Below are 14,298 nucleotides of genomic sequence, written 5' to 3' on the forward strand. Positions count from 1 at the left end.
TTATGTCTAAAAGTAAGTTCTTTAGAATCCAACAAGGAGCTACTTTTGAGAGTCTCTTAATACGTTTTAAGTATTTAGGGGATTATGTATAAGGTGATTCAGATACTAGTACAGTGTGGCACAGAAATGCTACAGGGAACTAAGAACGGTCAGAAGGTGTCCTGGATATAGTAGCTGGTTTGAGTCTGAAGAAGGAAAGACACAGATATGGCTCAAGTGACTAAGTGCCTGCCTACTATATGGGAGATCCTGGGTTCGGTTCCCAGTGCCTCCTAAAGAAAAAGAGCAAGACAGCGAGCTGACGCAACAAGATGGTGCAACAAGAGACACAAGGAGAAAAACATGATGAAACAAAGCAGGGAGCAGAGGTGGCTCACACGATTAGGCACCTCCCTCCCACATAGGAGGTCCCCAGTTCAGTTCCTGGTGCCTCCTAAAAGGAAGACGAGAACACAACTAATGGACAGCAAACATCAAGAGGGTGGGGAGAAATAATAAATCTTAAAAAAAAAATAATGAGTTTGTCAGGTGAAGGAATTGGGGAAAGCCCAGCCCATCTGGTTATCAGTAGAAGCTCTGAAATGAGCAAAGAGGGGAGAAATAGCATGAGCCATGTGGTGTCAGGAGCTTGGCAGAACAGAGTTAGGATTCTGGCCATAGGTATCTTATCTGCATTCCTGAGGAGCTGGAACTTTATCCTGGAAGGGATGGAAGAGCACTGAAGGCCTTTTTAATTAGGAGAGTGATATCATCAGAATTGTGTTTTACCTAAAGCATTCTGCCAGCAAGGTTGGGAATAGATTGAGGGGAAACATGAATGGTGGTCGGGAGGCCATTCATATCTTGGTAAAAGATCTAAGCCCATTCCCATTTCCTGCTTTACATGTCTGGTATAGGGTATCTTGGTACAAAGCCAGACAGCAGATAAAAAGAAATGATGAAAAACAGAATCAGAAGTGATAGACTTCAGGGTTAATTTTAATATGACAGCTACTGAAGCATAGCAGAGTCTGTAAGCCTTTGCATATTACCTGCATTCATTTCATTAATTTGGCCTGTTGCATAAATACACTGGAGAATACTAGGGAAGACTTTATAGGTAACGTTCATATGCAGTCCTCCAGGGCTGGAGACCTTCCCCAGCAGGCCAGTGTGCCTCCAGTTTCTTGCTTCCTGGTAAGCATCCTCCTAGGATTTCACCAAGGAAACAGGGAGAAAGGGAAGCAGTGAGCTGTGAGGGCTTGGTGAACATCCTGACATGTATGCTCAGGGCACCGAGAAAGGAGGCACATCAGGAGCTAGGAAAATTTACCAAGCCAAGTGCTGTTTTAGGTAGAAACGGCAAAGCAGCAAAGCATCCATCCTTGGCACTTAATGGAGAGTTCTTTTTTTTTTTTTTTAAATTTCTCCTCCCTCTTCCCCCTATTGTCTGCTCTCTGTGTCCATTTGCTGTGCGTTCTTCTGTGTCTGTTATATTCTCATTAGGTGGTTCCAGGAACCCATCTTGGGGACTTCCGGAGTGTGAGAGAGGCAATCATTCTCTTGCATCACCTTAGCTTCCTATTTCCTTGTGCCTCATTGTCTCTTCTCTGTCTCTTTTTTGTTGCATCATCTTGCTGCATCAGCTCTCCATGTAGGCGGCACCACTCCTGGGCAGGCTGCACTCCTGGGCGGGGTGGCACTCCTATGCAGGGAGGCACCCCTGTGTGGAGCAGCACTCCTTGCATGCGGCAGCATTCCACATGGGCCAGCTCAGCACACAGGCCAGGAGGCCCTGGGTATCGAACCCTGAACCTCCTATGTGGTAGGCAGAAGCTCTATCCATTGAGCCACATCCGTTTCCCAAGAGTTCTTATGTATATACAGCCCTCAAGTATTTTTTGAGTATTTCTCACATTTTTGAGGAAAAATTTCCTTCTTGCCAATCCAGGCAGGTGACGCCCAGGAACCAAAGCTGGGAATTTCTTAAGCGTAGCCTTACATTGTATAGCCATGTTTTTCAGATTTTGCTCTTCAGCAGAATCCCCTTGAAGGTTTTGTTAAGCATGCATTGCTGAGCCCTGCTCCCAGAGATTCTGATTCAGTAGGTCTAGAGTAAGGTCTCAGAATTTGCATTTCTAGTACATTCCCAGATGATGCTGATGCTGTTGTTCTGAGGAACATGCTTTGAGAACCATTGCCGTATAGACATTATAAGTGTGACCCCCCCAAGGATTTAATAAAGTCTTATTGTGACTGTTTATGTCACCTGAATGGAAATCACTGATCTGGAGGATGATGGAGGAAGGCCCAGCCCTACACTGCTCTAATTTTGATTCACTCTTGACTTACTGAGTGACTACTGTGTGCACAACCTGTATATTATTGACATACAAAGAGATCCAACCCTTGTCCTGACCACTCTAATAAGAGAAATAAAAGAACTGTCCAAGAAGGCAAAGCACGAGAAGTGACAAAAGAGTACTAAAAACCATGCACTGAGAGTTCCAAGATGTATGAATAATCTGGGAAGACCGCACATAGGAGTTGGCTCCAGTTATCCGTTGCTTTATTTTTTTATTTATTTTTTTTTTTTAAAGATTTATTTATTTATTTAATTTCCCCCCCTCCCCTGGTTGTCTGTTCTTGGTGTCTATTTGCTGCGTCTTGTTTCTTTGTCCGCTTCTGTTGTCGTCAGCGGCACGGGAAGTGTGGGCGGCGCCATTCCTGGGCAGGCTGCTCTTTCTTTTCACGCTGGGCGGCTCTCCTCACGGGCGCACTCCTTGCGCGTGGGGCTCCCCCACGCGGGGGACACCCTTGCGTGGCACGGCACTCCTTGCGCGCATCAGCGCTGCGCATGGCCAGCTCCACACGGGTCAAGGAGGCCCGGGGTTTGAACCGCGGACCTCCCATATGGTAGACGGACGCCCTAACCACTGGGCCAAAGTCCGTTTCCCTATCCGTTGCTTTATAACAGGCTAAAGCCCCAAAACTCAGTGACTTAAAACAGAAACCAGTTATTGTCTTTCAAAATTCTGAGGATTGACTGGGCTCAGCTGGGTGGTTTTTCTGCTCCCTGGTTGTTGGCTGAGACTGCAGTAGTCATTTGGAGGCTTACTGAGCTGGACTTTCCAAGATGGCTCACTCACATGATAGTGGTTGGTGCTGGCTCTTGATTGGAGTGCCTCAGACCTCCTTCATGTCGCCTCTCAATGCAGGGCTCTGAGATGGAACATTCCAAACACATAAAAGGGACTCCACAGATCTCTTAAGGCCCAGTCTTGGGAGTTACAACTTTGTCACCTCTGCTACAATTACCTGACATACAGTAGCTTGTATGTCATTCTCTTGGTTCTAAACAAGTCACAGGGCAAGCCCAAATCAACGAGAGAGAAGGGACTATGGGATGAGTAGCAATAAATTTCAGCCATCTTTAATCTACCACAAGTTAGTTGAGACTGGCCTTAAACAATGAATAGGGTTTGGAAAGGCATAGCTCTCTGGGAGAAAGGCGTTCTAGAGGAAGAAATAGGTCGTCAGTTTGACTGGGGGAGGACTACCCGAAGGGGGACTGGAAAGATAGAATGGGGCCATGTTACAGAGGGCTTTGAACAGCGGTGGAAGGGCTTGGCCCTAACATTAACAGACTTTGAAAAAGTGTGGACCTATCCGTGATTTTATTAGCATGGTACAGAGTTGGGGAATGACGATAAAATCCAGGGCACCCAACTTCTTTATGCTTTTTCCTCTAGGGCCAGTGTTAATCGTCACGGCTCAGGATTCGTTTCTCTTTTTAAGTTGTGGGAAGAGGTGCTCTTTCCGACAACTCCTCGGGTTCTTTTCAGTGGCACCTAGTGAGCGTTGTGAAGGACGAGCGCACCCTAGCTGGGCTCTTCCTGCCGCCTCCAAGGACTCGCTACTTAAGTCTTGCTCTTCTTTTCCCTGCAGTAACCCTCCACTGAGTGAAGAGATGTTGCCTCCTGGGGAGTGGATGTGCCACCGCTGCACTGTTCGCCGAAAGGTAATAACACTATTTCTGAAGGCTTTGCTTAGAATGCCAGTTGTGGAGCATTGATGTTCTAGAGCTAAGATGACTTGGCCTTGAAGGCATTTGTCCCTTCTTGTCTCCTCTGGCCCTGAAATCACCGTACTCTCCCCGTGATAACTGGAATCCAGTAGAACCTAAAAAATCCAAGCATGGGCTGCTGAAATGGGCAGAAGAGGTCTGCTAATTTACTGAGATAAGTTCAGTGACAGTGACAGGAGTAGTTTGATCTCCTTGTTGACGTCTTAGTAAGTGACCTGAAAGTGATGGCCCTCTCCATGGTTGAAACCGACTGCAGAAAAAGAAGGCTGCTTTTCTAGCTTGATTAAAAAAGAATTTCCCTCACCCCCAAGCAGATAAGTCATTGGTATCCAGAAGCTTGACCAGGTGTATGGGAGGGAGAAAGAAGGGACTTTGAATCTCCTTGCACCCCCAGTTGCCTAATCTCTCTTTAGCATCCCTTCCCTTGGCCTTAATAATTCAGTACTAACTTAAAGAACATGCCTCATTATTTTCTACTTTAAGAATTTTTATGGGCTGCAAAAGCTAAATTCTCTCTTATCAAACAAGGAAGTAAGTATGTTTCCACCCAGATTATAAGAGACCCAATCCTCAAATTATAGGTTGTGGGTTAGGATTTGTCTGTGAATTGTAAAGCTCACCTCCTTTACCCTCCCCCTATACTAATTATACTTTGAGCAATTTCCCTTTATTGTGACATCACCTATGCTCTCCTGGCTCCTAAACATGATGTCATAATGAATGATGACTTCCTTGGTTACAGAAACAGGATAGAGAGATGATTCAGAGATTGTGGTTTATGTAACAGTCTTCAGCTTTTAAGAAGTTTAACAGGCAGACATTTTTCCAAAATGTACACTTGGATTCCTATTAAAAAGCAAGTCAAAGCCTAACCACAAGTGCAGTTTTATTTCTCCTAAAGTCCACAAGCCAGGCTGTCCTGCAGCCTGTCTATATTACAATAATCCCTTCCTTTGCACCCCCAATTAGATTAGATCTTGGCCAATTAGAAGTACTTGCCAGTCAGGGGGCCTTTCAGAAACTTGCCAGTCAAAAGAAGCTGGACCTGAAAAGATTGGAAAGAGCTAAGAGGAAGAAGTGAAGCTGGAAAAGGGGGTGGAAAAAGAACCAATTGTACTTTAGTGCCCACCATAGAGCAAGTGTTTTCTTTTTTACCCCACTTAATCCATAAAGGTATCTGTGGGTACAGGTCATACCTCCATTTTAGAAATGAAGAAACTGATGCTCAGAAGTGTAGAATAACTTTCCCAAGGAATGAAATGAATCGACAGAGCCAAGATTTGAATCGATTTCTACCAAACTCTTCATTAGTTTTCTAAAAGTAGAGCTACTTGCTGGGGATTATACTTTCTGACCTTCTCTCACGTGGACCTCTTTGCCTACCAATTCCTGCCTTTTCCACAACCACCACTCCCCACTTCTGACCTTGTGTAGTTAACACTGAAGTAGATTGAAATGAGACATCCTTTGGGCTTCTTCCACCTCTGATGTTCAGGTCTTACTGTGATTCCTGGTGGAGGCTAGATCTCCCCCAACTCAAAGCCATCCCTTTCATATATGTAACCCTCTATCCCCACCATATACCTGAGAGAAGAAAGGTTCTACTAGTTCCACTCTACAGTTGGAGAAGTTCCTGCCTACCAGCCTGAGTCACCCAAGGTCAGAGAGAATCAGTGGCAGAACTGGGACACAATCCCAGGTCTCCTGACTGGAGACCAGTGTTAAACCCTCATTTGACCATTCTATTTGGAGTCCTAGAGGAAAATATATTATCAGTCATCTAGCTCTTCCAAGTACACTTAGTCTTTTCCAAGTTCCTTACCTTTCTGTTCAAATAAGTGTTATGGGGGGGAGTGGGGTATATTGGAACCTCTTATATTTTTTAATGTAACATTTTGTATGATCTATATATCTTTTTAAAAAAAAAAGACAATAAAAAAAGAAAAAAACAACAAGTATGACTTTCAGGCTTCTACTCAAACCTGAAACATTGAAAGCTGCTATTATTGGACACCATGATTGTTGGGCTGTTTCTCTCCATACCCACACCTCTACTTTGTATTGCAATTACCATCCATGCCAGCACCCAACCTCCCTGGACAAGGAGTTTTTCCTATTTTTTTATCTTTGCTTTTGCCAACTTTCTTTATCTTGAGCAGTTTTTAAAACCATTTAGGTCAGGATACTCCAAGGCAAACTACAGTGATCTCTTTTAGGGTTCTGATACAGACTTCTATGTGTTTTTGAAAATTTATTTTCACTATATTAACTTTTTAGGTCTATGTCCTTGTACTTTTATAGAGATGATGTGTATCCTATGATGAGTTAGAGTAAATGATGTATAACTTGTGTAATTGTTTCTAACTTTTCATCTTTTTTGTTTCATTCACTACTGCAAGCATTATTCAGTTATAGTTTTGTCAACTTTAACAGACCAGTTCCAAGTTTCCAAGTGGATAATTTGGTGTTGTATTAGAGTTTCTCATAATTTTGGTTAGTGATATAGCAGGACTTTGTAGCATCTGTCCCTTTGTATTTTATGATACTTTTTATGATGGGCTCACCTATTCATTTGCACAGAAACGAGAACAGAAAAAGGAGCTGGGCCATGTCAACGGACTGGTAGACAAATCTGGCAAACGGACTACATCCCCCAGCAGTGACACTGACTTGTTGGACAGATCAGCTAGCAAGACTGAGCTCAAGGCCATTGCCCATGCCCGGATCCTAGAGAGGAGAGCCAGCCGGCCTGGTACACCCACATCCAATGCCAGCACGGAGACCCCCACCTCTGAGCAGAATGACATGGATGAAGACATCATTGACGTGGATGAGGAGCCAGTAGCAGCAGAGCCAGACTATGTGCAGCCCCAGCTGAGGCGGCCCTTTGAGCTGCTGATTGCTGCTGCTATGGAGCGGAACCCCACCCAGTTTCAGTTGCCCAATGAACTAACTTGTACCACTGCACTACCAGGTTAGCCAGACCTTCTGTGCCCTTCCTCACCCCGGTTTCCCCAAAGAGTTATTGTCCAGCAGAAGAGTAGTGCTTCCTGCAGGGTCACTGTCTGCATAGCCACTGCCTCCGCTTCCTGTTCTTGGCTCTGCCTGGAGACATCTTTGATGGTTTTGGCCATTACAGTGTTTATTCATTTCTCCATTTTTTAACTGAGTCTCTAAACTCCTTTCCCACCCTTTCTCAGTACTATTTTTTTAAATGAGTAATATATTCACATCTTTCAAAAATCAAAAAATTTTTTTTAAAGATTTTAATTAAAAAAAGGTAAAAAAATATATAAAGGCTTATAATGAAAAACTCCCCCCCCACTGCTGTCTGCCAGCTGCCTAGTTTCCACCCTCCTCCCCTTCATAGATAATGCTCCATCTATGTGCTTGTTTTTTACTTGTTTTTTTTATCCTTTAGGAGGCACCGGGCACCAAACCCGGGACCTCCCAGGTGGGTGGCAGGCATTCAACTGCTTGAGCCACATCTGTGCCTTCTTTTGTTCCTGTGTGTCCTTCTAGAATTTCTTTGTGCATATATAGGTAAATACAAGTATGTGCTCATTATTTCCCCCTTTATTTACACAAAAATTAATATTAAAAATACATTCTTGATATACACTGTTCTATACTTTGCTTTTCTCACTTCAGATATGCTCTAGAGGTCTTTCCATATTATTGGAGAATTTCCTGTTTTTTTCATGGTTGCAGAATGGTAATGGTACAATAATTTCTTTAACCAATTTCCTATTAATGGGCATTTAGATTATTCCCAATCCTTTGTTACTATAGATAATGTTTCCACAAATAACTTGTAAATATGTCATTGTGCACATGTGTACAAATGTTGAGTGTACCTTAGAATAAATTCCTAATATTAGAATTGCTGGACCAGAAGGTATATATGTTTAATTTTTATAGCTATTACCAAATTGCCCTCCGTTCCTTTTTCTTTTTCAATTGAGTCATGGCTTCTACTTGACATCGCAAAGCTGGTAGATCTTATTTTCTTCTTCCCAGAGAAAGCTAAATTAGAAAGCTTTAAAAAGAACCTACTGGCCAGTAGGATGTATATAGAACCAAAGCTTTTTTTTTTTTTTTAATTTATTTATTTCTCTCCCCTTCCCCCCTCCCACCCCGGTTATCTGTTCTCTGTGTCTATTTGCTGCATCTTCTTTGTCTGCTTCTGTTGTCAGCATCACAGGAATCTGTGTTTCTTTTTGTTGCGTCATCTTGCTGCGTCAGTTCTCTGTGTATGCGGCGCCATTCCTGGGCAGGCTGCACTTTCTTTCGCGCTGGGCAGCTCTCCTTATGGGGCGCACTCCTTGCACTTGGCAGGGCACTCCTTGCGTGCATCAGCACTGCGTATGGGCCAGCTCCACATGGGTCAAGGAGCCCCAGGGTTTGAACTGCGGACCTCCCATGTGGTAGGCGGACGCCCTAACCACTGGACCAAGTCCGCTGCCACCTTGAACCAAAGCTTTTTTGATTTCTCTAAACGTGTGGTGAAATTGTAGTCTTTTTCTCAGGTACTTTACCAGAATAGTTCTTTGTTGACCATTTGACTTGGGCATTTATTCTTCTTGGGGTGCCAGTACTTAACTTAGGTTTCTGGACACTTCATGTTTTCAAAACATTTAAATTATGTTTCTGCCATGAAACAGGTGAATGTTCTGATTTGTAGTTCTGGCTTATGTCTCAGTCTCCCTTTTCCTTCTCATTCTTTTTCTCACTTGACACCAGCCCAGGGGGCCCTAGAAAGAGATCCATATCTAGTGCAGGGCACATGCTTTTGCTAAGATCTGTTCTTTTTTTTTTTTTTTTTTTTTTTTTTTAAGATTTATTTATTTATTTAATTCCCCCCTCTCCCCCGGTTGTCTGTTCTCTGTGTCTATTTGCTGCGTCTTGTTTATTTGTCCGCTTCGGTTGTCGTCAGCGGCACGGGAAGTGTGGGCGGCGCCATTCCTGGGCAGGCTGCTCCCTCCTTCGCGCTGGGCGGCTCTCCTTATGGGTGCACTCCTTGCGCGTGGGGCTCCCCTACGTGGGGGACACCCCTGTGTGGCACGGCACTCCTTGCGCACATCAGCACTGCGCATGGGCCAGCTCCACGCGGGTCAAGGAAGCCCGGGGCTTGAACCGCGGACCTCCCATGTGGTAGACGGACGCCCTAACCACTGGGCCAAAGTCCGTTTCCCAAGATCTGTTCTTTTCACTCTCTGTTTCCATCTTCCAGGGTGGGAACTCTGAAGCCAGGTATAGTTCAGCACCACCAATTTCTTTTCTAGGTTCTAGCAAGAGAAGAAGAAAGGAGGAAACCACAGGGAAAAACGTTAAGAAGACACAGCATGAGTTAGATCACAATGGTCTTGTTCCCTTACCAGTCAAAGTCTGCTTCACATGTAACAGGTATTTTTCTTCCCTACCTAGGGGTTTTTCCTCATATTTAGTAACTACTCTTGTATCTCTCCCGGCACCTCTTCCGAACTATTTATGTTAAATGTTGATAACCATATTCTTATGGTTCAAGTACACTGCTTAACTAATTGAGTGACCAGAGCCTTGAAGGTCAAGATTCCATAAAGAATCATAGTAGAGAAGAACTACCATTTTCTGTGTTTATAGAGGCTAGAACAAGAGGAGTTGGGCTTAAAGTGAAGCACGAGATACTTAGACTGACTAGCAGGAAGAACTCTGGCCAGCAGGGACACAAGTCCCTGGGAAAGACAAAGAGTTTTTAAATCACCAAACATGAGTTTAAAAGTAGTTCAAGAATCCTTAGTAGCTAGTTTGCAGAGGACTGGATGGCTTACAAAAGCCTCTGGGCTGCCCCAGTTGTATCGAAGCTGGGACACGGTTTTCTTCAAACTGGACAGGAACCAGCTGGTTCAATTACTGAAGCTGGACTTGTTGGCTTCGGTGTGTTAGACTGTATTATCGTTAGAGCAAGATAGCAGGAGAAAATAGCTATCTAAAAAAAAAAAGAAAAAATAGTTCCATGGCAAAAGCTATCAGGAACTAGATTATAGAGCAACAGAACTCCAAGCCAGGCCCAAACTGTGTCAGCCACTGTATCTCAGGGACACAAGGAGTGTTGTTGTACTTATACATCGTTACTGGCATTTGCTTAAGCCCCCTCCCTTGAATCATGCTTACATGAACACATTACAAAAATCATTTTCCGAGCACACCTCTCTCTGGCAATTCTGCTGAGTGCTTGATGTAGAAGAGAAATCTTTTCTTGCTGTTGTTAAAGACTTAAATGGTTGCTAGTGATTTTTTTTAAATGAAGTAGTTGCTCTCTCTTGAGGAGTAGGCAGATCAGAGTAGAGTTGGCTGTCTTCCCCCAGTGGGTACTAAGCATTGATCATTCCTGCTCTGACAGCTACTTTAACTAAACTCCAAATAAACATTTACTTCCCAAAAAGACACATTCCTCTTAGAAGAAAGAATAATGGAGAGCCTAGCAGTAGCCCCCCAACTTAATCCATCTTCCTGATCATGAATGTAACTTGAATCACTGGGGGGAAGGAGGTGGGAGAATGTTGTTAAGATTAAGCAGGGGAGGCTGTTCCACAGTACAGAGTTGGTTTGAGTTCTCCTGTCTTGCCACAGAAATGACCAATATGTCTTCTTTGCAGGAGTTGTCGCGTGGCCCCTCTCATCCAATGTGACTATTGCCCCCTCCTGTTCCATATGGACTGCCTTGAGCCGCCGCTCACTGCCATGCCCCTGGGCAGATGGATGTGTCCGAATCACATCGAACATGTGGTGGTAAGCACAGCATTGTCCATTCAATCCTCTATGGGCAGAGCTGGGGCATGGGCTGATTGAGTAGAAGGTATACTAAGGTCAGCTTTGTGCCAGAGTTCACTGTAATCCCTCAGATGCTGGTTTCTACAAACCATCCTACTCAATTCCAATTATTTTGACATATCTCAGCTATGTAGTTTGCCTTTTCCCACAGTGCCTTGTTTTAGCTGCATAGGCAGGCTTTTTAACCCATTAATTCTTGGTTGTTCATGTGTAATTTATTCCACAGCGAATTCAGCAGTTGATGTAATAGACCTAAAGGGAAGTATATTAGATCCAACCTTAAGGAAATAAAGTGCTCCTTTGGTAGTTGTTTCCATATTTACTACTTCTTATTTTTAAAGGGAACAAACAAAATTCTAAAATGTTTATTCTTATACCCCAGGGATTAGCATCAGTGGTTAACTTCATGATAACTTCTGTGAATTGAAGAATTGGCATAAGTTGTTGAATGAATGAATGATATGGGACCTATTGACTTATCTTCCTGGGAGTCTTGGGTACATTTTCCAGGCTGCTTCCTGGGGCTAAAACAGCTGTAGTGTGGTATCATTAAAAAAAAAAAAAAAGTTTTAGAAAATTAGAACTGTCACTCACAAGATTGAATGGGAGAGGGTTTCAAGAGGAGTTCTCACTCGTAAGAGCAGCCTTTCCAAAATAAATAGGTTACTTCTTAAGACATATATTGTCTATCACATGGTGACAACCATGGACCGACTATTGACTTTAAACATGACCATGTGCATCCAGCACCAGCCTTAGGGGCCAGGTTACCTCAGTTATAGACTTGCATACATGGAAGAGAAAAGTTGCTTTGCATTCTTATTTTGGCTAATTGTCACTCAGAAAGATTTATCTAGGAAGGAGCTTTTGAAGTACTATATGAGAGTCTTGTTTTGCCTCCTGCTGAGCCAGAATCATGAGCAGTCTATCCAAGTTTGAATTTTTTTTCCTTTTTTTTTATTGTGATAAAATATACATAACATAAACTCCAGGAGCTCTGGTTCTTCTGGGTATGAGTGTCTTCAGGCTGGAAGCTTTTGCAGCCCCCACCTCTGATGCAGCTTGGACTTAATGTCTGTACTGCCTTTTATATGTACAACATTAGAAGCTTGTTTATGAGATTTTAAGATTAAATCATTTTAGCCATTTTCGTGTATAATTCTTTGACATTAAATACATTGACAATGTTGTATAACTTTCACCACTCTCTATTTCCAGAACATTTCATCATCCCAAACAGAAACTCATCCATTAAGCTGTAACTCCTCATTCCCCCCTCTTCTGGCCTCTTGTAGTCTCTAATCTACTTTCTGTCTCTGAATTTGCTTATTCTAAATATCTCACACAAGATAGTCATCTGATATTTGTCCTTCTGTCCAGCTTATTTCACTCAACATTGATGTCTTTAAGAGTCATTGATGTACCATAAAACAGCGCTTCACTTCTTTTTATGGCTGAATAATATTCATTATATAGATATATACCACATTTTGTTTATCCATCCATCTGTTGGTGAACACTGTGGGTACTTTTACCTTTCAACTATTGTCAATAATGCTGCTACAGTTAACATTGGTGTACAAATGCCTGTCCTAGACCCTGCTTTTAATTATTTGGGGTATATAACTAGGACTGGAATTTGCTGGGACATGTGATAATTCTATGTTTAACTTTCTGAGCAACTGATAAACTGTTTTACACTGTGACTGCACCATTTTACACTCCCACCAACAGTGTACTAAGGTTCCTGTTTCTCCACATCTTCACCAGTGCTTGTTATTGTAGTTTTTAAAATAATAGCCATCCTAGTGTGTGAAGGGGTTTCTCATAGTTTTAATTCACATTTCTCTAATGGCTAATGATGTTGAATTTTTCATTTAAATATCTTCTTTGGACAAATGTCTATTCAAATCCTTGGCCCATTTTTTATTGGGCTGTTTTTTTGTTGTTGAGTTTTAGGTTTCTCTCTATATTCTGGATATTAAGCCCTTATCTGATAAAAGGTTTCCAAGTATTTTCTCCCATTCTGTATATTGTTTTTCACTTATTAATGTCTTTAATGTACAAAAGTTTTTAAACCCATTCTACTACTTTTTCTTTCGTTGCTTGTGCTTTTGTTGTAAAATCTAAAACTCCATTGCCTACTATCCTGAAGATATTTCCCTATGTTTTCTTATTAGAGTTTTATAGTATTAGGTCTTATGCTTAGGTTGTTGATCCATTTTGAATTAATTTTTGTGTATGGTGAGATGGAGGGGCTATATTCATTCTTTTGCATGCGAATTTCCAGTTTTTCCAGTACCCTTTATTGAAGAGACTATTCTTTTCACCATTGAGTAGACTTGGCACCTTGTCAAAAATCAACTGGTTATAGATCCATGGTTTTATCTGTGGATTCTCATTTTTATTCCTTTGGTCTGTATGTCTGTCCTTATGCCAGAACCACAATTTCAATTGTTGTAGTCTTTTTTTTTTTTTTCATTCTTCCCCCCGCTTATTGTTTGCACCTGCTGTCTGCTCTCTATGTCCTTTTGTTGTTTGCTCTCTGTCTGCTTATCTTCTCTTCAGGAGACACCAGGAACCAAACCTGGGACCTCCCATGTGGGAGAGAGGCACTTAGTGCTTGAGCCACCTCAGCTCCCTGGTTTGTTGTGTCTCTCATTATCTTTCCTCTTTGTGTCTCTTTATTGTGTCATCTTGTTGCATCAACTCACTGCACCTGCCTATCCCGCCAGCTCACTGTCTCGCTGGTCTTCTCTAGGAGGCACTGGATGCCAAACCTGGGGACCCTCCCATCTGTTAGGCTTGAGCCACATCAACTTCCCTGTAGTAAGTTGTGGTTTTTTGTTTGTTGTGGGGTTTTTTTTTTGAGGTTCTGGGGCTGGGGATTGAACTTGGGACCTCATCTGTGAGAAGTTAGTGTTCAACCACTGAACCACACTGGCTCCCCTAAGTTGGTTCTCTCATTTGTTTGTTGTTTGTGTTTTTGTTTTTAGGAGGCACCGGGCCCTGAACCCGGGACCTCCCATAGGGGAAGCAGGCACTCAACTGCTTGAGCCACATCTACTCCCCTGTAGTAAGTTGTTGTTGTTGTTGTTGTTGTTTTAAGATTGATTTATTTATCCCCCCATCATGATTCCCTCATCTGTCTGCTCATTGTTTTTGCTCGTTGTCTGCTTGTTGTGTTTGCTTGATGTCTACTAGTTGTCTGTTCGTTGTTTGTCTGTCTTGTTTAGGAAGCAGTGGGTACTAAACCCAGGACCTCCCCTGTGGTAGGCAGGTGTTCAACTACGTGAGCCACATCCACTTCCCCTGTAGTAAGTTTTGAAATAAAAAAATGTAAGTCCTCCAACTTTATGCTTCTTCATATTGCTTTAACTATTCACTTTCTTGGTTAAAATTATTCCTAGGCATTTTAT

The 14,298-nt window shown here is 42.7% G+C and overlaps 1 protein-coding gene across 3 annotated transcripts in view; it reads left to right on the forward strand.

The window, feature by feature from the left end:
• The window catches only part of PHF12 (PHD finger protein 12), a 53,664-nt gene that overhangs the window by 19,356 nt on the left and 20,010 nt on the right, over positions 1 to 14,298 (forward strand). For all 3 annotated transcript variants that reach the window (XM_058283151.2, XM_071210463.1, XM_058283152.2), the window contains 4 exons: positions 3,928 to 4,000; positions 6,647 to 7,040; positions 9,352 to 9,472; positions 10,705 to 10,837. In XM_058283151.2, the coding sequence (XP_058139134.1) occupies positions 3,928 to 4,000; positions 6,647 to 7,040; positions 9,352 to 9,472; positions 10,705 to 10,837 (721 nt within the window). The remainder of the gene's footprint in view (positions 1 to 3,927; positions 4,001 to 6,646; positions 7,041 to 9,351; positions 9,473 to 10,704; positions 10,838 to 14,298) is intronic.

The sequence above is a fragment of the Dasypus novemcinctus genome, chromosome 21 (genome assembly GCF_030445035.2).
Source record: "Dasypus novemcinctus isolate mDasNov1 chromosome 21, mDasNov1.1.hap2, whole genome shotgun sequence".
NCBI classification, from domain to species: Eukaryota; Metazoa; Chordata; class Mammalia; order Cingulata; family Dasypodidae; genus Dasypus; species Dasypus novemcinctus.